Genomic DNA, 20000 nt, shown 5'->3' with positions numbered 1-20000 from the left:
TAGGAACCTGAATGTTGAGTGCGATAGCTTTCCAAATCCACAATATATATATATATATATATATATATATATATATATATATATATATATATATATATATATATATATATATGTATAAAATTTTGTATGCAGCCGATATCCACTGGCTGCGTCAAAGATGGGAGTGTGGTTGTGCCGCTGATGCAGTGCCTCCCGTTTCCAGTAAGCTGGTACTCATTTTGCCGACCTCAGAAGGATGACAGGCTGCGTTAACCCACCTGGGGTTATTTAATGGAATGACCGGAGCTTAAACTCAAGACCCTAAGATCTTAAGCCAGCTACCCTGACCGTTAAGACAACGCCAGGCTTAGATCTCTGATAATAATTTGAATTGTTTTGTTTTTTTTCCAATTCTCATCGCTACATGAAAAAAAAATGCACAATTAAGTAACAACTACAATTTCAGTGAATTTCTCAATAACATCCTTGTCTTGCTTTTGTGAGACATTGATTGGCTGTGAAATGTGTGTGATGTAAATAAGCATTTCACAGAGTCGAAAACCCAAGAAGCCAAACCCAGAAACAGCAGTGCACCTGGAGCTATGGCATCTTTTCCCAAGATGTCATCAACTCCAACCACTTTGGTTTTAGACATGCTCACTCACTTCCAGATTCACCTATCTGAGCAAGATGAGTGGATTTCCTGCCTCAACATCAGAAAGGAAACTAATAGCCCAGGAGCATTAGTATAGGGATGGAAAAAAAAATGCAGAAAGCTGATTTTTTTTCAGGGATAGTTCTCTGATATCTCCTGAGTAAAAGTGCATAAAATCGAGAAAAATCCCGTTTGTGATAAACGCGTGGGAACGCGAAATCCAAGATGGCCGCCGTTTCGCTAATTCCGTCAGCCGGAAATCAGCTAATATCACATATAGTCATGTAATGCATGATCTTAGGGGTTTTAAGGTATGAGGAATTCATTCCCAATGTTATTTTTCCATATAAACCATCATTTATACCATCAAAATTGATATCATGGCCCTTTTTTAAATAAAGAAAGGTGATGACATGTGAGCGGTTGAACAAAATTAACTTTGTACAAATGCATTATACATGCATGGGATACATATGACACCAACCAATGTTAACCGGACAAATGAATATGATGGATGTCAATTATCATATTTATTGGATGTGACTAAATTGTTTTTTGTTGATTTGTAGGTTTCCAGCATTACTGTGTTGACACCGATGGGCATATTTTATTACTCTATAAATTGGTGGTATCAATTGAGCCTCCTTATTTTGGTTCAAACAATGTCTTTATCCTGCCCTCATATACTTCTCTTGATGTTTCAGATGAATAAAGCGTGATGGCAGCCCAGGATACATGTCGACTCTGTGACAAGGTCATCACCTCAGAAGCTAGCGTAATTACCACAAAAGGACTCGACAACACCCTAAAAATCAGTGCGGAACTCCAGGATGGGGTTGACAAAAAACTTCTGCAAGAGCATCCTCCGATCCCAGCCCATATATATCTTGTAAAACTAATTACACTAGACCATCTAACGTTACAAAACGCAAGAATATGGCTGTGGGAGGTGATGATAATGATGGAGATAGAGAAAGTAAAGTTATTTGCCGTTCCCATGTTCCCACTTTTAATATCAAAACACTGCATATATTGTGGAAAGTACATGGACACTGATCAGCATAATAAGCTCGCTATAAATCGACGTGAATATATCCACAAGGCTGAAACAACAGAACTCCTCTCATCCATCATAGCCAAAGCACTAGAACGAGATGATACTTGGGGTAAAGAAGTTCACATCAGAGTCCAGAACGTTGGGGATCTTGTAGCAGCTGAGGCTAAATATCATCATCACTGCCAAGTTCAATTCCACAAAACCTGCGCTTTTGAAAAGAAGCTGAAGGGATGCCCCTCTGGTTCTGTGGATGATTTAAAAAAGCGAGCTTTCAAAAAACTTTGTGAAGACATAGATTCTAGTGATATCCATCAGTACTCGATCATTGATCTCGAAAAACTCCTGCAAAAGTTCTCTGCCAATAGAGTGTTACACAGCTAAACATCTGAAAACGAAACTCCAGGAACATTATGGTGATCGCCTCATAATAACCAGTGAACATGGAAAAGAGACCATTTACACGTTTTTAGATGAAGCAAGTAGAATACTTAGAAATAGTTACAAAGCAACGGGATTAACAGCTGAGAACATAGTAGACATGGCAGGAATTCTAATAGAGGATCAGATGCGGTCAATGCGATATGATACGTCTCATTATCCCAAGTTTTCAGATTTAAAGAGTAGTGATAATATGGTATCTCCACTTTAATTAAGGCTTTTATCACACCTGATAAAAGGCAATAAATGTGAACGTCGTGTACTTAGCTTATCACATGGTATAACAGTTGCTGCTCGCCCAAGATCGTTTGTATCGCCTATTCTGTTGGCGATAGCTGTGTACATCAACACTAATCTTGAGTTTCGTGAGCTTGTCGATATGCGAAGTAACATATCTTTTGCAGATGAATATCGAGAGGTGTTGCGACTTTATGATGCATTACTTCCGACAACAGAGAAGGAGTATGACTGGGAGGGATCGCTTCTTAACTTTGCTCTCGATAATGCTGACATTGATATCCGTACTTTGACTGGGCACAATACTTGGCATGCATTGGGCGGTATTGCATGCAAAACTCCAGCTGGCGACTACGTTGAGCCTGAGGTACCCCGCTCAACCAGAACCAGGAGCTCTATCAATGTTGGAAAGTTTGGAAAAATAGCCCTTAAACGGTACAGAAAACCAGCAGTTCCTGGTCTGAAGCGGGTATTGATTGGACCACTATTACCCCCAAACCCTAATCCCCCTGGTCTAAAGGCAGCAATTAAGCTGGATGACATGTGGCTGGCAAGCTATTTTGTGACTGATTATATAGCTTATTGTCCATCATGGAGTGGCTTTAATCAAACCGTTTGCCAGGGAAAGTTTGAAGTTAGTAGAATTGACATCCTCCCGTTTGTTAATCATGAACCCACTCAGCCAGATACACTGTACTTTGCCCTTTCCTTTGTACAAAACTGCTCAGTGAAGTACAAGCTGGGTGCAGTTCCAGTGACCTTTGACCAGCCCCTGTATATAAAGGCTGCTGATATAGTCATGTCATCTCCTGACCTCACAAACATTTTCGTTAGGCTAGGTGGGTTCCATTTAGTCATGTCCTATTTAGGGTCTGTGGGTCGTATTATGAGTGACAGTGGACTGAGAAACCAGTGGGAAACTGTTTATGCACATAACTCAGTAAATCACAGGCCATGCATATGCTCGAGCATTGCGTGCCCACATGCTATCAGCAGCTTCCCTTGTTGCTCACTTGCTTGAAACCCCAAACTGTTTGAGTGGAGTAAACTTGAAAAAGGTAAAATCCCTACACGACATGCTGCTCAAACACACGCGTCTCCCAGAAGTTCTTGCCGAAGAACATGCCGTCACACAGCTCTCACAGATAATGGACGATCTCCAGCAGGACGAAGCTTTGAGCAGCAGGACAGGGAAGTTATGGATTGAATACCTAAAATTGGTTAGAATCCTACTGCTTTTCATCCGTGCAGAGCGCAGTGGAGATTGGGAGCTGCATTTTTATTGTATCACCAAAATGATACCCGTTCTCCATGCTGGTGGGCATACTGCGTATGCAAAGTCATCCAGACTTTATCTGGATCAAATGAAGCAGTTGAAGATGAAAATGGGCAAGAAAGAATTTGCCAAGTACACATCAGAAGGATACTGGACCGTCCGGAGAAGTAACCGCTTCTGGTCTGGGAATTTCACAGACCAAACAATCGAACAAGTACTGATGAGGATGCTTAAGTCTCGAGGAGGTCTAGCCCATGGTCGTGGTGTCACACTGAGCACCGAATCAAAAATGGTGCACATAATTCAATTCCACAAACTGTTCCAATTTGTGAGTCTCTGGAGGTCTTCAGTGGTGTGCACTCCAACACAACCGATCAGCACAAGGACCTACGCCCTACCTCAACAGCCCGTGATGGTCTTCACTTAACGAGGTTTAAAGATTACCTTGACCAGAATTCACCATTCATTTACAAGGGTGAATACAAGGACAGGTTAGTCTGCATTTCCACAGGCATTGTTGCTCCCGCAACAGCCAATGCAGATCGTGCGATTGCACTGGGGGAGATGGCTGCTAATGAACTCACTAGCAAGAACTATGTAGATGCCAAGTGATATCCATTGGTGCTGCCACCAATAGTGCTGAAGTCCGTGGGTGCCATGTGGAGATTGATCCCATTTCCCTCTTCCTTCGTGTCACGTGTGTCATACGTAAACGTGAAGAAATGAAAGTTCACCTCACATATGAGTTCACCAAGCACCCACCATCCCTTTTTGAGAGTGCTGTGATGCGCAAGACTGCCAAAAGTGTACTCGCAGATGCCCTGAAATCCTATGTTAACCCTATGTGTGCCGGAGAGTTTCAAAATGCTCTCCATGTTGTTGATGGAGGACATCTGTTACATAGTGTACTGTGGCCCAAGGACTGTACATATAATGATGTTATCAATAAATGTGTTTCATATGTAGTCAACAACCATGGAAATGAAGCTATTGTGTGTTTTGATGGCTATGGTGAACGCTCTATGTCCACTAAGTTTGCCGAGCAATGCCGTCGCATAACTGGCAAAAATGTATCTCCGGATATTGTGTTTGAACTTGAAATGTCGGTGGCTTGTAGCCAGCCTTCATTTCTTGGCAACCACAAGAACAAAGCTAGATTTATCTCTGCTCTGATGGCTTCTTTAACCCGTAATGGTATAACATGCCGACAAAGCCAAGCAGATGCAGATTTCCTCATTTGTAACTTAGCTATCGAGCTTGCTGAGGGATGTGATCGTCCAGTTATGCTGGTGAGAAAAGATACAGACTTATTGGTTATGCTGATCGACAGATCTTGTCCAAACTTGTACATGCAATATATAAATAATGCCATTTATAGCACAGACTGTATCAGAGAGGCTTTGCATGTGAGTGTTAGGGACCATCTGCTTGTCTCCCATGCTATCACAGGGTGTGATACTGTTTCTGCAATGTACAAAGTGGGTAAAAAGACAGCCTTAAATGTGTTACAGAATAAGGACTGCAAATTCCTTGATATTTTCAAGGCAAATGACGCTCGCTACTCATGAACAAATTGCCAGGTCTGGGGAAATGTTTGTCTTAAAGTTATATAATGCGAACGAGACGTGTGTGTCCCTTGACAACTGGGGATTTTTATCATAAGAAGAAAGAAGAAATCCTCATCTTCTGCATCATTTCAACTTGAGAGCTTACCTCCCACATCTGCAGCTATGAGATATCATGCTTGTCGGGCCTACTATGCTGTGCAGGAATGGTTGGGCAACTCCTTACAGGCAATTGACTGGGGTTGGGAATGCAATGATGACATGCTCATCCCAATCTACACAGACAGACCACCTGCATCTGATTCTGTATTATGCATGGTGTCATGTGGGTGTAAAACCAGTTGCGGGAAACAGTGTTCATGCCGCAAAGCTGGTCGAGACTGTTCAGCCATGTGCTCGACATGCATTGGGCAGAACTGCACTAATGCATGTCCACTTGATGGTAACAACAGTGACAATGAATAAAGTTAAATGGAATCATTTGATACGATAAGAAAGCACTATCAATTTCATTTTTAACTTTTTCAAATTCTCTGACAAAGTTATCATTAATGTACATATGCTTGTATGTGCATCCTTCCATTTTCCTTTTAAAATAGTATAACTGTATTTGAATAAGATTATAATGGGAGAAGTCATGATAATTCCAACACTATTTTCATTTCACATGTGACCTCATCAAATTCTCATTTGGAAATGTCATTTCACATAAGATTTTCATGAGTTCTCATGTAATTCTCATGCTTGTGAGTTACCATGAGAACAGTTGGTGTGGGTTGTAATGGAAATATAGTATAATCTGTAAATATATAATGCATCAGAAACATTGAAAAGAATATATTACAGTACTATTGGTGTCATGATGGACTAATCTATGTTGAAGATGACTGACGGATCATTGCCGATGCCTTTTTTTGTAATAAATTTACCAAAATTTCGATTTAGAGGGTTATAATGACTTTAGGATTAAAAAAGGACATCACTAATGAATTCCTCATACCTTAAAACCCCTAAAATCATGTATTACATGACCATAAGTGATATTAGCTGATTTCCGGTTGACGGAATTAGCGAAACGGCGGCCATCTTGGATTTTGCGTTCCCACGCGTTTTGCACAAACGGGAATTTTCGGGATTTTATGCACTTTTACTCAAATGTCAGAGAACCATCCCTGAAAAAATCAGCTTTCTGCATTTTTTTCCATGTTTCTAGGTGTTCTTCACTTAATGCTCCTGGGCTATAAGTTTTGCTCAACATCAAGACAGTCTTTGAAAGGGTGTGGTTCAATAGAAGTTAGAGGACTCCAAGGAAAATTTCTGTCCTGTATAACCAGCTATCTTAAAGATAAGCACATTCAGATAGTTCTGAGAAGACATATCAGAAAAGAGAAGTTTCAGTGCCTCAATAACTCAGATTTTCAGACTGAGACCTACACTTTTTTGTGTGCTTTGATGATCTAAGCTATTGCCTGAAGAATCACATCATATTACATACAGATGATAACATGCTTAAAGGAGGATAGAGACCCTCTCCAGTCAGCTGTATCACAAAATTGCTCAAATCAACCTTTAAGGCCTCAAATGGAAGGTCACCTTTGGAAGTGCAAGGTGATAAGCCTGAGTAAGAAGAAACCAGTCAAGCAATCTAATTTCCTAGGCAGCATGGAATTGGAAGAAATTGTTGATGAGTTCAATATCCTTGAGGCCAGGTTCTTCAAAATGCTCAACTTAAGCTCCAATGTCAATTGCATCACAAAGAAGATGAGCAAGTGAGTCAGCATCCTTCACAAATTAGTCTCCCATCTGGATCTAACTGGCTGCATGATTTCATGGGATATGGAAAACTTCATGGGACAAACAGTACAAGGCTTACATCAGAAGCACGATGGAATATGCTCCTCTTGCCCGGATGTACATGAGCGAGATTGGTCTCAGGAAGCTGGATGTCATCCAGCATCATACTCTGAATATTATCAAAGCACCGCCGAGCAGTTTTAGCATTGACCCTCGATCGCACAGAAAAATAGCAGCAGCCAGAAGGGTTGGGTCAAATGTACAAGATGTATCCAGGGGAGGAAACTAAGCTGATTAGATCCATGATACTTCCTCCAAAAGTGTCAATGAAGGTAATCCAGAGTGTCCATACATAGTGCAGTGATTTAAGGAAAGGAGTCAGCTAAATAGTGCATAGTGCAGTGCAGTCAGCTAAATGATCCCTCCACTTCCATCAATATGACTGATCTTTCCTGACAGCGACCATCCCTGTGTGGAATCATCTTCTGGAGGACATGGTTTGGTTCCCACACTAACTAAATTGGCATGAAGACTGTCAAAAGTGCCACTGTCATTTGTGCATGACATTAATTAGCAATTAAATCTGTAATGTGTTGGCTTTAATTAACATGTATTGTATTGTGGACATCCAAATTTTGTGATATTTATTTGCAAAATAAAATAAAAGCGATTGCTAGTATTACCTGTGGTTGGGTAATGCGCGTGTAGCTGAGTAGTGCTTCTACATATGGTTGCTGTAGTTTCTCCACGAGTTCAGGGCTCTGCACACTTGGCCGATCTGGACCAAAAAAGCCAAAAGCATATCTTGCGCAATGCAATCAAAATAAGTACTGTACAATAAAAATACAATGTTTCACAGCAAATCACAAAACACTAATGGAACACAACAAAAGCATCCACATTGTTTAAGATGTCAAAAATCAGAATTAAGAGAGAAAAAAAAAGTGTAGAGCAAAAAAAGGGACTTGAGGGAGTATTGGAGGAAGAAGTATTGGAGGAAGGGGTGGGAGGAGGTGGGGAAAGAGATGCGTGGCGATGGAGGGCGGGACGCGTGGCGATGGAGGGCGGGACGTGCGGCGATGGAGGGTGGGATGCTTGGCGATGGAGAGTGGGACGTGCTGTAATGGAGGGCGGGATGCATCACGATGGAGGGCGGGATGCACGACGATGCAGGGCGCGATGCACGACGATGGAGGGCGGGATGCACGGCGATGGAGGGCGGGTCGCACGACGATGGAGGGCGGGACGCGTGACGATGGAGGGCGGGTCGCACGACGATGGAGGGCGGGACGCGTGGCGATGGAGGGCGGGACGCGTGGCGATGGAGGGCGGGACGCGTGGCGATGGAGGGCGGGACGCGTGGCGATGGAGGGCGGGACGCGTGGCGATGGAGGGCGGGACGCGTGGCGATGGAGGGCGGGACGCGTGGCGATGGAGGGCGGGACGCGTGGCGATGGAGGGCGGGACGCGTGGCGATGGAGGGCGGGACGCGTGGCGATGGAGGGCGGGGCGCGTGGCGATGGAGGGCGGGACGCGTGGCGATGGAGGGCGGGACGCGTGGCGATGGAGGGCGGGACGCGTGGCGATGGAGGGCGGGACGCGTGGCGATGGAGGGCGGGACGCGTGGCGATGGAGGGCGGGACGCGTGGCGATGGAGGGCGGGACGCGTGGCGATGGAGGGCGGGACGCGTGGCGATGGAGGGCGGGACGCGTGGCGATGGAGGATGGGACGCACGGTGATGGAGGGCAGGACGTGCGGCAATGGGGAGCAGGACTCGCGGCGATGGAGGGCAAGATGCGGGGCGATGGAGGGTGGGACGTGCAGAGATGGAGTCAGATGTGTGGAAGCAATAGAACACAAAATGGAGCCACAATATCCATTCACCAGCTGAAAAGATGTTGATAGCGATGAGTAGAGCATACTCTGCATCATCCAGTCCAAGTTCCTTCATTCCACGAGAAAATTCAAATATCGGTTCTATGAATTCTACCTGTAAACCTGTGTTGGTGAGAAGATAGGTTGAAAACATAGAATATGAGTCAAGGACGTGGAAGGGAACAAAGCCATGATATGATTATGTACAGTATTACAAATGTAATGGCTTGTGAAACAAAAAAAAACTCCAAGAATATGGAAGACTTCATGGGATAAACAGTTGAATAAGATCAACTGAAATCAACTGAATTGCCAACTTCATGCATCCTTTTTTGAAAAAAAAAGTGTCACTTTAATGATTTGTACTTTTTCCACAAAATATTGCCATTCGTGTGTCATTGTATTTTACATTTTCCTGAAAGATCTAGGCTCATGGAAGGGCAAGGTGAAATATGAAAAAGGCAGTGCGGCCAAATATTTACAGAACAAGCAAGGCAAAAGGAAAAGGGGGACAGAGAGAGCATAGGTGACAAAACAATCATGTGCAAGTAAAAGGGTTGAGTAAGGTCCAGTTAATTGTGGAAGAAATATGGGTCGGGGTCCTTACTATTATAATTCAAGGACAGGTGTGTGTTTGTCACGCTACTTCTCCTACAGTTCTGGGCCAATTACATCCAGACTTGCTACATGCATGACTCCAATTAGTGTACAGGGTGTTTTTATCTTTGCCGGTGACCTTGGAAGGGGGTGGGGGGGTGAGGGGGACACAAACTCTCTATGTAAATGTGGATCGTGGAGCACCACTGCAGGTGGGGGAGGGTATTACAAGTGTCCACCATTTACAGTACAGTCTTCCTGTCCCCACGTTTTCCATTGTTGTGAGGTGTTTTGAATTATAAGCAGTAGGTATGTTTTTGCTTCAGACACATAACCCGGGTTATTTATTTATTTTGCCTATAGAGAGCTGTCACTTGCCTATACACCACCCAAATAAACGTATGCATCAAAAGAACGTGTTGCATGCTTGGAATAAGATCGCCCATAGGGCGGGTATTCTGCTCGTAGAGTTAATTGGGGTAAAAATATGGGTAGGGATTGTGCAGCAAGACGATGTACTTTAACCATTATGTTACAGGAAGAACATGTACATCCTGAAGTAGTTCAAGTTGGTTGTGAAAGATCTCTGAAAACAACCTGATCTCTGACAACTGGTTTATTCACTTCTAATCAATCACCAGGCTTCATTTATTTTACTGCTCACCCTTTTTGATCCTGTGCCCAGGGTGGACGGACATCTGAATCACATACTAGGCATTGCGTAGCCAACTACTTCGTCAACAAGTCAATACAGAGACGTGTTAATGGCGTCACTGATGCACCACCACAAGAGAACACTCACAACACAGAACCAATATACTAGAACAGCACTCGGCAGAGCGCATATCTCCACCAGGCTGAACAGTTTTTGTTTTGTAGCTCACTGATAGGCTGGATCTGCATCTGTATCTTAACCAAAATCAAATCAATTCGTCCTCATCACACAACCAACCTGCCCACCGAGTTTCGACCGAATATGTCCATAACTTTTTGAGATATCCTGCTCACAGAAAGACAAACAGAGTTGAAAACACAACCACCATCCACCTTCGGTTGTGGAGGTAATGAGGAGAATTCAAACACTCAAACACAAGAAGCACCGTGATTGGCGAGGAGAAGGACCAATCTACGACATGCAGTTATTCTCACGAGAATTTAGTGTGGCATCACATTGACACTGCACTTACCATCTCTGAGGAAGGGAACAAGTGTGTTCTCAAAAGGTCAAGCAACAATCAAGAACTTTTCACTCAGGCCGACTGGCAGGGACTTCAAGCAGCCATCAAACTTCTAGAATGGTCTCCCATCTCCACTTCTTCCGTCATCAACTACTCACCCTGGGAATTCTTTCAAAGAAACTTGCTCTCCCTCATGCACAGATTTATCCCATCTCATCTTCAGTTGTCCTACCCTTCCTCCCACTCATGGTACACTGAAGCTTGTGGTGAGGCAGATGTCCTGATACAACTTGCCTTCGCCTCGTGGAAGGTTGATCCAACTGAAGGCAATCTCAGTTGCTTCCACAAAGCTTGGAACAAGTGTGTGTCTACCCTGAGGAGAGCCAGGAAACAACATCTTTCCAATATCAACTCTGAACTTTCAAACCTGTTGTTACGGTTGTGGAAATTCACAGAGCACCATATAGGTCCTAAAGGCCCAGTCACACCTTGACGTTTGAGCCAGCTTATGCCGATTTTTGGAAAATTTGTCTAAAACGCTGGTACACGTCGAATACGTTATGGGTAAGTTTTGATAACATTGAGAGCACGCTGAAAAACACTGCCATACATCGTTGTACGCTGGCTTTAAACATTGTACTTTTCGGTTGTCCTCAAATTTTCCATGCTTGAAATTTTAAGACGTATGCCGGCGTACGACTCACACGTTCCGCATAATGCTGGCCATAAGTTGTAGGCACGTCACGCGATCGTTGACACACGTCGACACACGTCACTTGTGAGTTACTCATAAGTCGAAACACGTCGAGGTAATGTTTAGCGTACCCGAAACTTATTTCTAACCTACGAGTTACGTGTTGTACTCACGTTACGCGATCGGTGACACACATCGACTCGCGTTACTTGTAAGGTGCTCCTAAGTCAAAACACATCAAGGTAATAGTTAGCGTCAGTGTTCCAGACTCCCTGGTTTTTTTTTTGTTATTTTTTTTCTTCCTTCCTTCGGTATGATGGTGATTTTGACACTTCGATTTCTAGTGCGGTTATAATACAATATAATTAATAGGCTGCCGCTCAGCGATTTAAATCATAACTGCACTGTACACTGAACACCGTCATACCGAAGAAAAAAAAACAAACCGGGAGTCTGGAACACTGACGCTAACCATTACCTTGACGTGTTTCGACTTATGAGTACCTTTCAAGTAACGTGTGTCGATGTGTGTCAACGATCGCATATCGTGCGTACAACTTATTCCCATCGCATGCGGAGCGTGTGTCATACGGCAAGTACGTCGTAAAATTTTCAACATGTTTAAAATTACAAGATGTACTCCATTTAATACGACGAATGATAGCGTACTTTAGCGTTCTATTCACACAGACCAAACTTACCCATACCGTATTCGACGTGCGCTGCGTTTAAGACGCATTTTTCAGAGGTCGGCATACGCTGGCAAGATCGCCAAGGTGTGACTGCGATGTTGACACTTCCATTTCTCCGGCGGTTATGATTTGAATCGTTGTGCGGCAACCTTTTAATAGGCTACGTCACGTGATCGTCGGCGATGCGTGCAGCGCTATGCATAAGTTAGACTATCGTTGGGCATAGGTTGTGAAGGCCGACAACAGGTTCAGCATTCGTTGGTATAAGTTATCTATAACACAACGAAACGTTCTGTGTCCGTTACTAATACATTATGCATAAGACCAAGTCGTTATGAATACGTCCGAATCTTTAAAAAAAACATCAAGAGTTCAACGTAAGCCAGCGTTTTACATACATTTTAATACGTTGCCATTGCTGGCTAAAACGTCAAGGTGTGACTGGGTCTTTAGCTCAGTTATGTCGATAAGTCTGTGTTCAGATAGATTTCCCCACCGATGTCTAAGGCATTTATTCGTGTTACCGGGCTGTGATCTTTGAGGTAGCCATTTTTCTTTTGCTATCGTTATTTGCACCAACCGCATTTCAACCACCACAACCACCTTCTCCACAACGCCAACCACAGCCACCATCTCCAAATTCACATCTCCCCCGATAACCAACAACGAACACCATCGCCTCACCTTCAACTCCGCAAACGCCGCCATCTTTGCGCCAGCCACGGCGAGTTCCCAGTGAACAGCATCACTGCAAACAGACGCTGGGGTTTCCTCGTTGCGCAGGGACGGTGATTTCACCCACGTCCACTCTCCTTTGTTGGCGTCAGTGACGGTGATTTCACCCACGATCGCTCTATCCGCGTTTCACATCGAAATCGGATCAGGAGATCGAGGGGAGCGGAGCCAGTGGGGGGTCAGAAGTGAGGGATCGAAGATCAAACCTCGCCTTACGGGCTCTATAAAAAAAAGCGCGCAGAGCGCCAAGCTCGCAGTCAGTCGGTCTGGGTTTGGAGTTGTGTGAAGATCAAGGTTCGAGTCAAGTGGAGGTCTGGGTTTGCCGAGGAGCCAAGGAGCGCAGCCAAGCCTGCCGTGCAGAACTGCGCGTTCGTGTGCGGGATGTGGAGAGGCCGGAGAGGAGTCGCCAGCCAGCGGCATAATGGTCGGAGGTGATCAGGTCGTGGGACAGTCCGAGCAACGCTGAGGGACGGACGGGCTCTTACAGAAGGCATCACCTCTAAAAGAGCAAAGACCCGTTCGTTCCTCGGAGGCGTTGTCAGTTAGGCATGAACCACCAGGCCGCCCGACGAGGCCTGGGCCGAACCGCGGTCACGCCAGCTGCCGTGAGGACGGGATGTTGCGGGTAGCCCCAGCGAGGCACCACGAAGGTGAAGGTAACCAGCCCGGCCTCTCAGAGCTTCTGCGGTCGTCACAGCTCCGTGAAGATAAAGACCCAAGAGGTCCAGTCTACCCCTTCGTCGTCTTTCCTGAGGTTTTTCCTTGTTTCTTTGCATGAACGTTGTGGCGCAATGTCCTGAGGTAGAACTGCTGTTAAGTGCAAGTGACTGTACATCATAAATATACGGTTGTAGTCTTTGTCTTGCTCGCGTCTTGTCCCTATCCCCATTCATTGCATGCTTGGAAATCTCTGCATTGCTGCTTTGACCGTATACGTGTGCAAATAAATGTCCTTGTGTGAATGTTAACCCGTTCAATGTTAACCTTGTCCTTCAAATTGAACTACCGTATTAAGTTCATAATAATAGCTGGCTTTTTAATAGCCGATAATAGAATCGGATCCAACGGGGCTTTCGCGATAATACCCTGCTCGGTTATCCCAAAACGAAGCGAGCTGCTTAAGCGGCTCGTTTCCAAGCGGGCCCCGTTGAGGTACAGTCTCTCGATAGTCTGCCCACGCGATTAATTAGGTATATCGACAATTCGGCGATTGACCCTGTAGCGCGGGTAGTGTTGACTAGGCTGTGGTGTGCATCCAAAACACCCATAGTGGGATTTCAGCGTTGTTCCGAAAGCTGCGACTAGATTGTCCGTTCGGTGGGCGAGGGCGGCCGCCATTGGCTAGAAGCGGTCGTCCGCACGCCGGCAGGCGGAAATCTACAACACTGTCTTCCTCCTCCAAATCCTGGTGGCATCTAGTTAAGTCTGTTTCTGGTGAATGTTTCCCCTCCATCCCTCCCTTACCTCAAATGGCTGCACAGCTTACACTGCACGTGAAAAGGCTGAATGCCTAAACTCCGTGTTTGCTTCTAAATCTTGTGTCCCAAACCAATTTCTTTCTGTACCCACCTTACCCAGTCACACTCAGCTGTCCCTGGACTCTGTGTCCTTTTCTCCCGACAGGGTGGAGATTATGCTATCAAACCTTGAATCTGATTCTGCAACCGGTCCAGACGACATCAGCCCATGTGTCCAAAAAACCTGCCATGCTGCTCTTGCTCACCCTCTTTCTGTTCTATTCACCCTCTCATTTGCTCAAGATCATCTTCCATCTGCTTGAAAATCAGCAAACATTACTGCCCTGCACAAAAAAGGTGCAAAAACAGATACATGCAATAACAGACCAATTAGCCTTCTCCCAATCATCAGCAAAGTTATGGAATCCATCATCGCTTCTCACATTAAATCCTTCCTCTTCTCGAATGGCTTGATTTCCGATCATCAATTTGGATTCACACCAGGTCACTCTACCCTGGATATGCTGGACATGCTCCAGGCTGGAGTTCCTCAAGGCAGCATTCTAGGCCCTGTTCTTTTTCTAGTTTTCATCAATGACCTCTACGACCCTGAAAAATCCTCTTTATCTCATTGCTGATTACTCCACCTTCTGCCGTACCATCTGTCGTCCCTCAGATCAGCAGCAGCAGCCTCTTCACTCTCTGTAGAACTGGATAAAATCACAAGCTGGTCCAACACATGAAACATGTCATTCAATCCTGACAAATCTCAGACTCTCGCTATGTACCTCCAAAAGGACGGTCTGGAAACCACCCCCTTGCATCTACATTCTCAACAATCCTCTTGAAGAAGTCCTTCCATTCGAACTTCTGGGTCTCACTATCTGCCATGATCTTTCCAGGGAAAGCCACATTTCCAAGCTGGCATCCAAAGCCAGTCGCCGACTGGGAATCCTCCGTCGTGCAAAGTCCTTCCTCAACACACCTGAGTTCCTGACCACATACAAAGCTTTCGTCCGCAGCCTAGCCTGATGGAGTACTGCACTCCATTCTGAGCTGGTGCTCCTGCCTCTCACCTTTCTCAGCTTCACGCTGTAGAAAAGGCTTTTAGGATCATTAATATCTCCCGCAATGGAGCCGAGTATTTGGATCTCTCACGCTCTCACCGCAGGTGGTCTTTCTGCTACTGCCACATCTCAGGCTTGCCCCCCCCTTGCTGTCTGCAATATGTCCACCGACCCCATATTTCTGCAGTGCGCTTAAAGTCCGACAGCAACCCACTTCTGGTAAAACTACCAAAATCAAGAATCACTGCTCACCTTCACTCTTTCATTCCTCTTTTTCCCCAGCTTTGGAACAAACTCCCACACTGTCTTCAAACCCACTCTTCCCTCCAAGTCTTCATAACAGCTGTTCACCACCATCTCTCATCCCCCCCCATCCAAAATCTTGATCTTTTCCACCCCCGTTAATCCAACCCAAACCCACCTCCTTCAAATTCCGTGCTTTTCCTTCCTGAAACTCCCGGAAGCGTCCATCTTGTTTACCCTGTGTACCCCGCCCCATCCCTCTCCCTTCTACAGATCAACTCATGGCTGTTCCCCACCATTTTTTCCTTCCCTCTCCCACCCCTCTTGTCTCCTGCTCCCCTTGTTATACATTCTGTGTGTTAGCTCTCAAACGAGCCTTGACATTGTATTAATATATATATATATATATATATATATATATATATATATATATATATATATATATATATATATATATATATTGTGACGTCCACGGGACTTGAACAGTCCCGCCAACGTAGAATGAGCCGAAACGATGGAGGCGGTTTATTTCTTTATAACCCAAACATGGCGGTTCTAATCGCTCGACCGCAAACGGGACGAGGAAGGTGGCACGAGTCACTTTTCACTGAGTTAATGATGTTTATTTGTTTTTATTATTACCAGAAATAACAAGACTCGGCAAGAAGAGGGATCCAGGGCGATTCGACGGGATGGTGTGGGATCGGGCGTGGGGAAAAACACAAACAATTCCAATGAATACAGAGATCTCAAACCTTCTAAGGCGCCAAGCACACACACACACACACACACACACACACACACACACACACACACACACACACACACACACACACACACACACACACACACACACACACACACACACACACACACACACACACACACACACACACACACACACACACACACAACGTAGCTATTTCTGGTGGTCAGGCTGGACCGTGGTGTGGACGCAACTGTCCCTGGATCGGCGTCGGACGAGCTGGCCTTGCTCTCGTCAGGGGGGCAGGAGACCATAGTGCTGTCGACCTCCTGGTCTTGGCCCAAGTCCGCTCACAGCCGCCAGGGAACCAGTTCTGGCGCCAAGTTGCGAGTAGGAGAGGGAGGCAGATCCGCCCGCCGTTCGACCCCGTACTCCGAGTCAGCAGAACCCCAGAGCCAACCAAGGTGAGGCACGAGGCTCAGCAAGGCTCCAAGACACGATGAAGAACACGATCGAATCAGCACAACAACAAGGATGCTCTCCGCGCAACAGCCTCCACACCAAAAAAACACGATCTTTTGGTTGTGATCTTCTTCCTCTTCTTTTTTGACCCCAGAACAGAACCTTTTTATCCTCCTGTCCTCGTCACTTCCAATCGAGCCGTTTATTGGCCCACCGCCGTCGCCTTCTGCCAATCGTGATCACGGGGCGGAGCCATCCGCTGCACTGTCCTGTGACGTCACGGCCAGTCTCCAGAGAATACCAAAAGGGGTTTACGCAGACACACTTACCCTATCCCGTGTCCCTATCTAATTACGTGACAATTATCATTTCCCCCCTTGAAGAAATGAACATTTACTAGACAACTTATCACCACTGAATTGCTACTTATTACATCGAGATCCTGGTAAACTCGAACAGCATGGCATACCTAATTAAACATCCTAATTACCCTTTGAATGCATACCCCCCCTAAAACGTAACAATATATATATATATATATATATATATATATATATATATATATATATATATATATATATATATATATATATATATATATATATATATATATATATGATATCAATGGCGAAACTGCAAATGCCGAATCTGCGAATGTTACCAATGGAAACCCGCACATCATTTCCTGATTCTCATTTGAACTCAATCTCTCCATAATTTCATTCCAAACAGCATCATTCCAATCACCAATTAATACGATGCCATAAATATAATGAAATAAAATGTTACAAACACTCGTGAGGTCAACAAAGATAAACGCCGTTCTGACGTTACATTCGGGTAGGGAGAGGTTTTGTACGGATCAAAACTCAAAATCATAGTTGTAGTGAGGAATTTGTGAAACCTCCCACCCACCTCAGGACACCGGCTGGGACCCCAAAATGCTCCACCGAAGGTTTGGCGGAGCCAGCCCCAAAATTGAGGGAGTAGTTCAGGGACGGACAGAAGGACAGACAGACACTTCTGCTTTATAATATAGCTATAGATAAAAACAAATGGAGCAACTCTGACCAGAAATGCAACATGAAGCTGATGTCATGCACATAAATTGTGCCAACACATTACCTCCAAACTAGGATGGTGTTCATGTGGCACTCAGGTCTTTGAGGACAGAAATTTATTGTCACAAATAAAGGAAAGCAGAGCTGCTGATCCAGATTTCGTCCTTTTTACCCTGCGCTTGTGAAAAGAAAAGTAGGATTAAGCGATCGGAAGCGTACGTACATATGGCGCACGTCGTGTCTGCATTTTGTTAGGAGCGTTCATTGAAAACCGTTCAGGGAAGAAATTGAAACTTCACCACATGTTACGTGACCATGTGATATTGCGGTCACTCTTTTGAGGTCAGCATAGGACGATTTCCCAAAATCCTCAATTTTCATCCAATTGACTTGAAATTTCAAGAGGATCTGCATATCAAGTCACGGAATTCAACCACCAATTATTTTTGAGGTCAACATAGACCAAATTTCTGAAATCCTCAATTTTCATCTGATTGACTTAAAATTTGAAGAGGATTTGCACATTTGGTCATTGAATTCAGCTCCCAATTATTTTTGAGGTCAACATGGGCCAAAAGGTCAACATAGGCAGAATTTCTAAAAGTGTCAATTTTCATCCAATTGACTTGAAACGTGAACATGATTTGCATATCAGGTCACAAAATTCAACCACCAATTATTTTTGAGATCTTTTATTGTCTGATCTCGATCTAAATACATTTGTACATTAATTTTGTCTGGAACAAAGTGACGGAGGTATCACCATGCTTACTCCCATGTCCGCTTAATTTTGTCTAACAGTCTTGTTCGCATTTTCAATAAGTTTTTATTTTTCTTTCTTATTTTTTTAATATTATAAAGAGGATTTTTTTTTTTGTTACTATAAAAAGGAAGAAAAGGGATCCATACCGGTATCGTACATATTTCTTGTGGATTTGTGGCCCTGTAAAGGGGTTGTTTGGGTTTAATGAACTTTTCAGCTAAACTTGAGGAAATCCTTATCAATGCTTTCCTTGACAAAGACGGCACGTAACTCCTTGTCCGAATCAGGGTAGAGCAAGTTCCTGTCGCTGTCCATGGTGCTGTCACTGTCATTTGCAGTTTCCTCCTCCCAAATTATGTCATCCTCTGTGCCATCCATGTTGTTGGAGATGCAGCATTTCAGAAATGCTCGCTTGATGATATCTGACGGTATCTCCTCCCACACCTTGACATATGGATGTCAAGGTAGATGTTGAGAGATGTGTGTGCAGCATCAAAATGACAGTTGATGGCGTGCCATGAACCTGTCGGCCCACAACGGGCTGGCCGTGAAGTCCCCAATGTCATTCTCCTTAGCTAAGTTCCTCGCCTTCAGCCTGAGAGCAAGTGTTGAGATGGTGTAACCCTCTGCTCTCTTCTCCCAGACCCATGACGAGATGCTGCTCGTGCTGAGGCCACTTCGCTGACTTTCCCGTCAGCGCCTTCTTGTTCCTTGGCATCTTCTCAATCGATGCCTTGCTTATTCTCCAGCGGAGATTATCCAGAATAAACTCTTCTGCAGACCAGCAAACGGAGAGTTTGAACGCTGTGGTGAATGAGAGCTTTGATATCTTGATAAATAGAATGGATGATACGCGATGTAATCTGGTGACGTAAGCCGAGGCACTCGCGAAACACAAAGCAGCCCTACTTGAGGGTCACATGAACACCCCCAGCTTGTTGGCGGATGCATGCAAGTTTGCGCGCAAGCTTATTTGAGGTGGGTGCTCCGTTGTTACACTCCAGCTATGGTGAATAATTACCTCCGCCACCGAAGGTGAAGGAGGTTATGTTTTCACCCCTATCTGTTTGTTTGTGTGCAGGATATCTCAAAAAGTTGTGGACGGATCCGGATGAAATTTAGTGGGCAAGTTGGGTGTGTGACAAGGACGAACTGATTAGATTTTGGTGAAGATCTGGATCCAAATCCGACTACTAGAATTGTTTATGTGATTCTTCACCATTGAGAGATGGGGCCAAAAACGATATAGTACTGTATAGCATTATATTTCAAAAATGTATTGGGCCTGATATATTCTTGTGGATGAGGCATTACGTGGCAGAGGTATGCGCTCTACCGAGTGCCCTTCTAGTTCTTCTTTTGATGTGAGACCAGGTGTTCTTCTTTTGTGTTTAATGGCATTTTCAGAGCCGTGAGGCTCTATATACACAACACACCTCAACTCCGTGCGTCTCCGGACGTGTCTATT

At 44.7% G+C, this 20000-nt stretch overlaps 1 protein-coding gene across 8 annotated transcripts in view; it reads right to left on the bottom strand.

Annotated features, from left to right (window-relative positions):
* The window catches only part of LOC147030682 (oxysterols receptor LXR-beta-like), a 57451-nt gene that overhangs the window by 7005 nt on the left and 30446 nt on the right, over positions 1-20000 (bottom strand). For all 8 annotated transcript variants that reach the window (XM_085874958.1, XM_085874959.1, XM_085874955.1 and 5 more), the window contains 2 exons: positions 8887-9000; positions 7685-7779 (listed from right to left, as the gene is read on the bottom strand). In XM_085874958.1, coding sequence (XP_085731084.1) covers positions 7685-7779; positions 8887-9000 — 209 coding nt within the window. The remainder of the gene's footprint in view (positions 1-7684; positions 7780-8886; positions 9001-20000) is intronic.

The sequence above is a fragment of the Eptatretus burgeri genome, chromosome 3 (genome assembly GCF_056783735.1).
Source record: "Eptatretus burgeri isolate ZD-2024b chromosome 3, Ebu_testis_v1, whole genome shotgun sequence".
NCBI lineage: Eukaryota > Metazoa > Chordata > Myxini > Myxiniformes > Myxinidae > Eptatretus > Eptatretus burgeri.
Note: the sequence above shows the minus strand (reverse complement) of the source record. Positions and strands in the feature narration are given on the sequence as shown.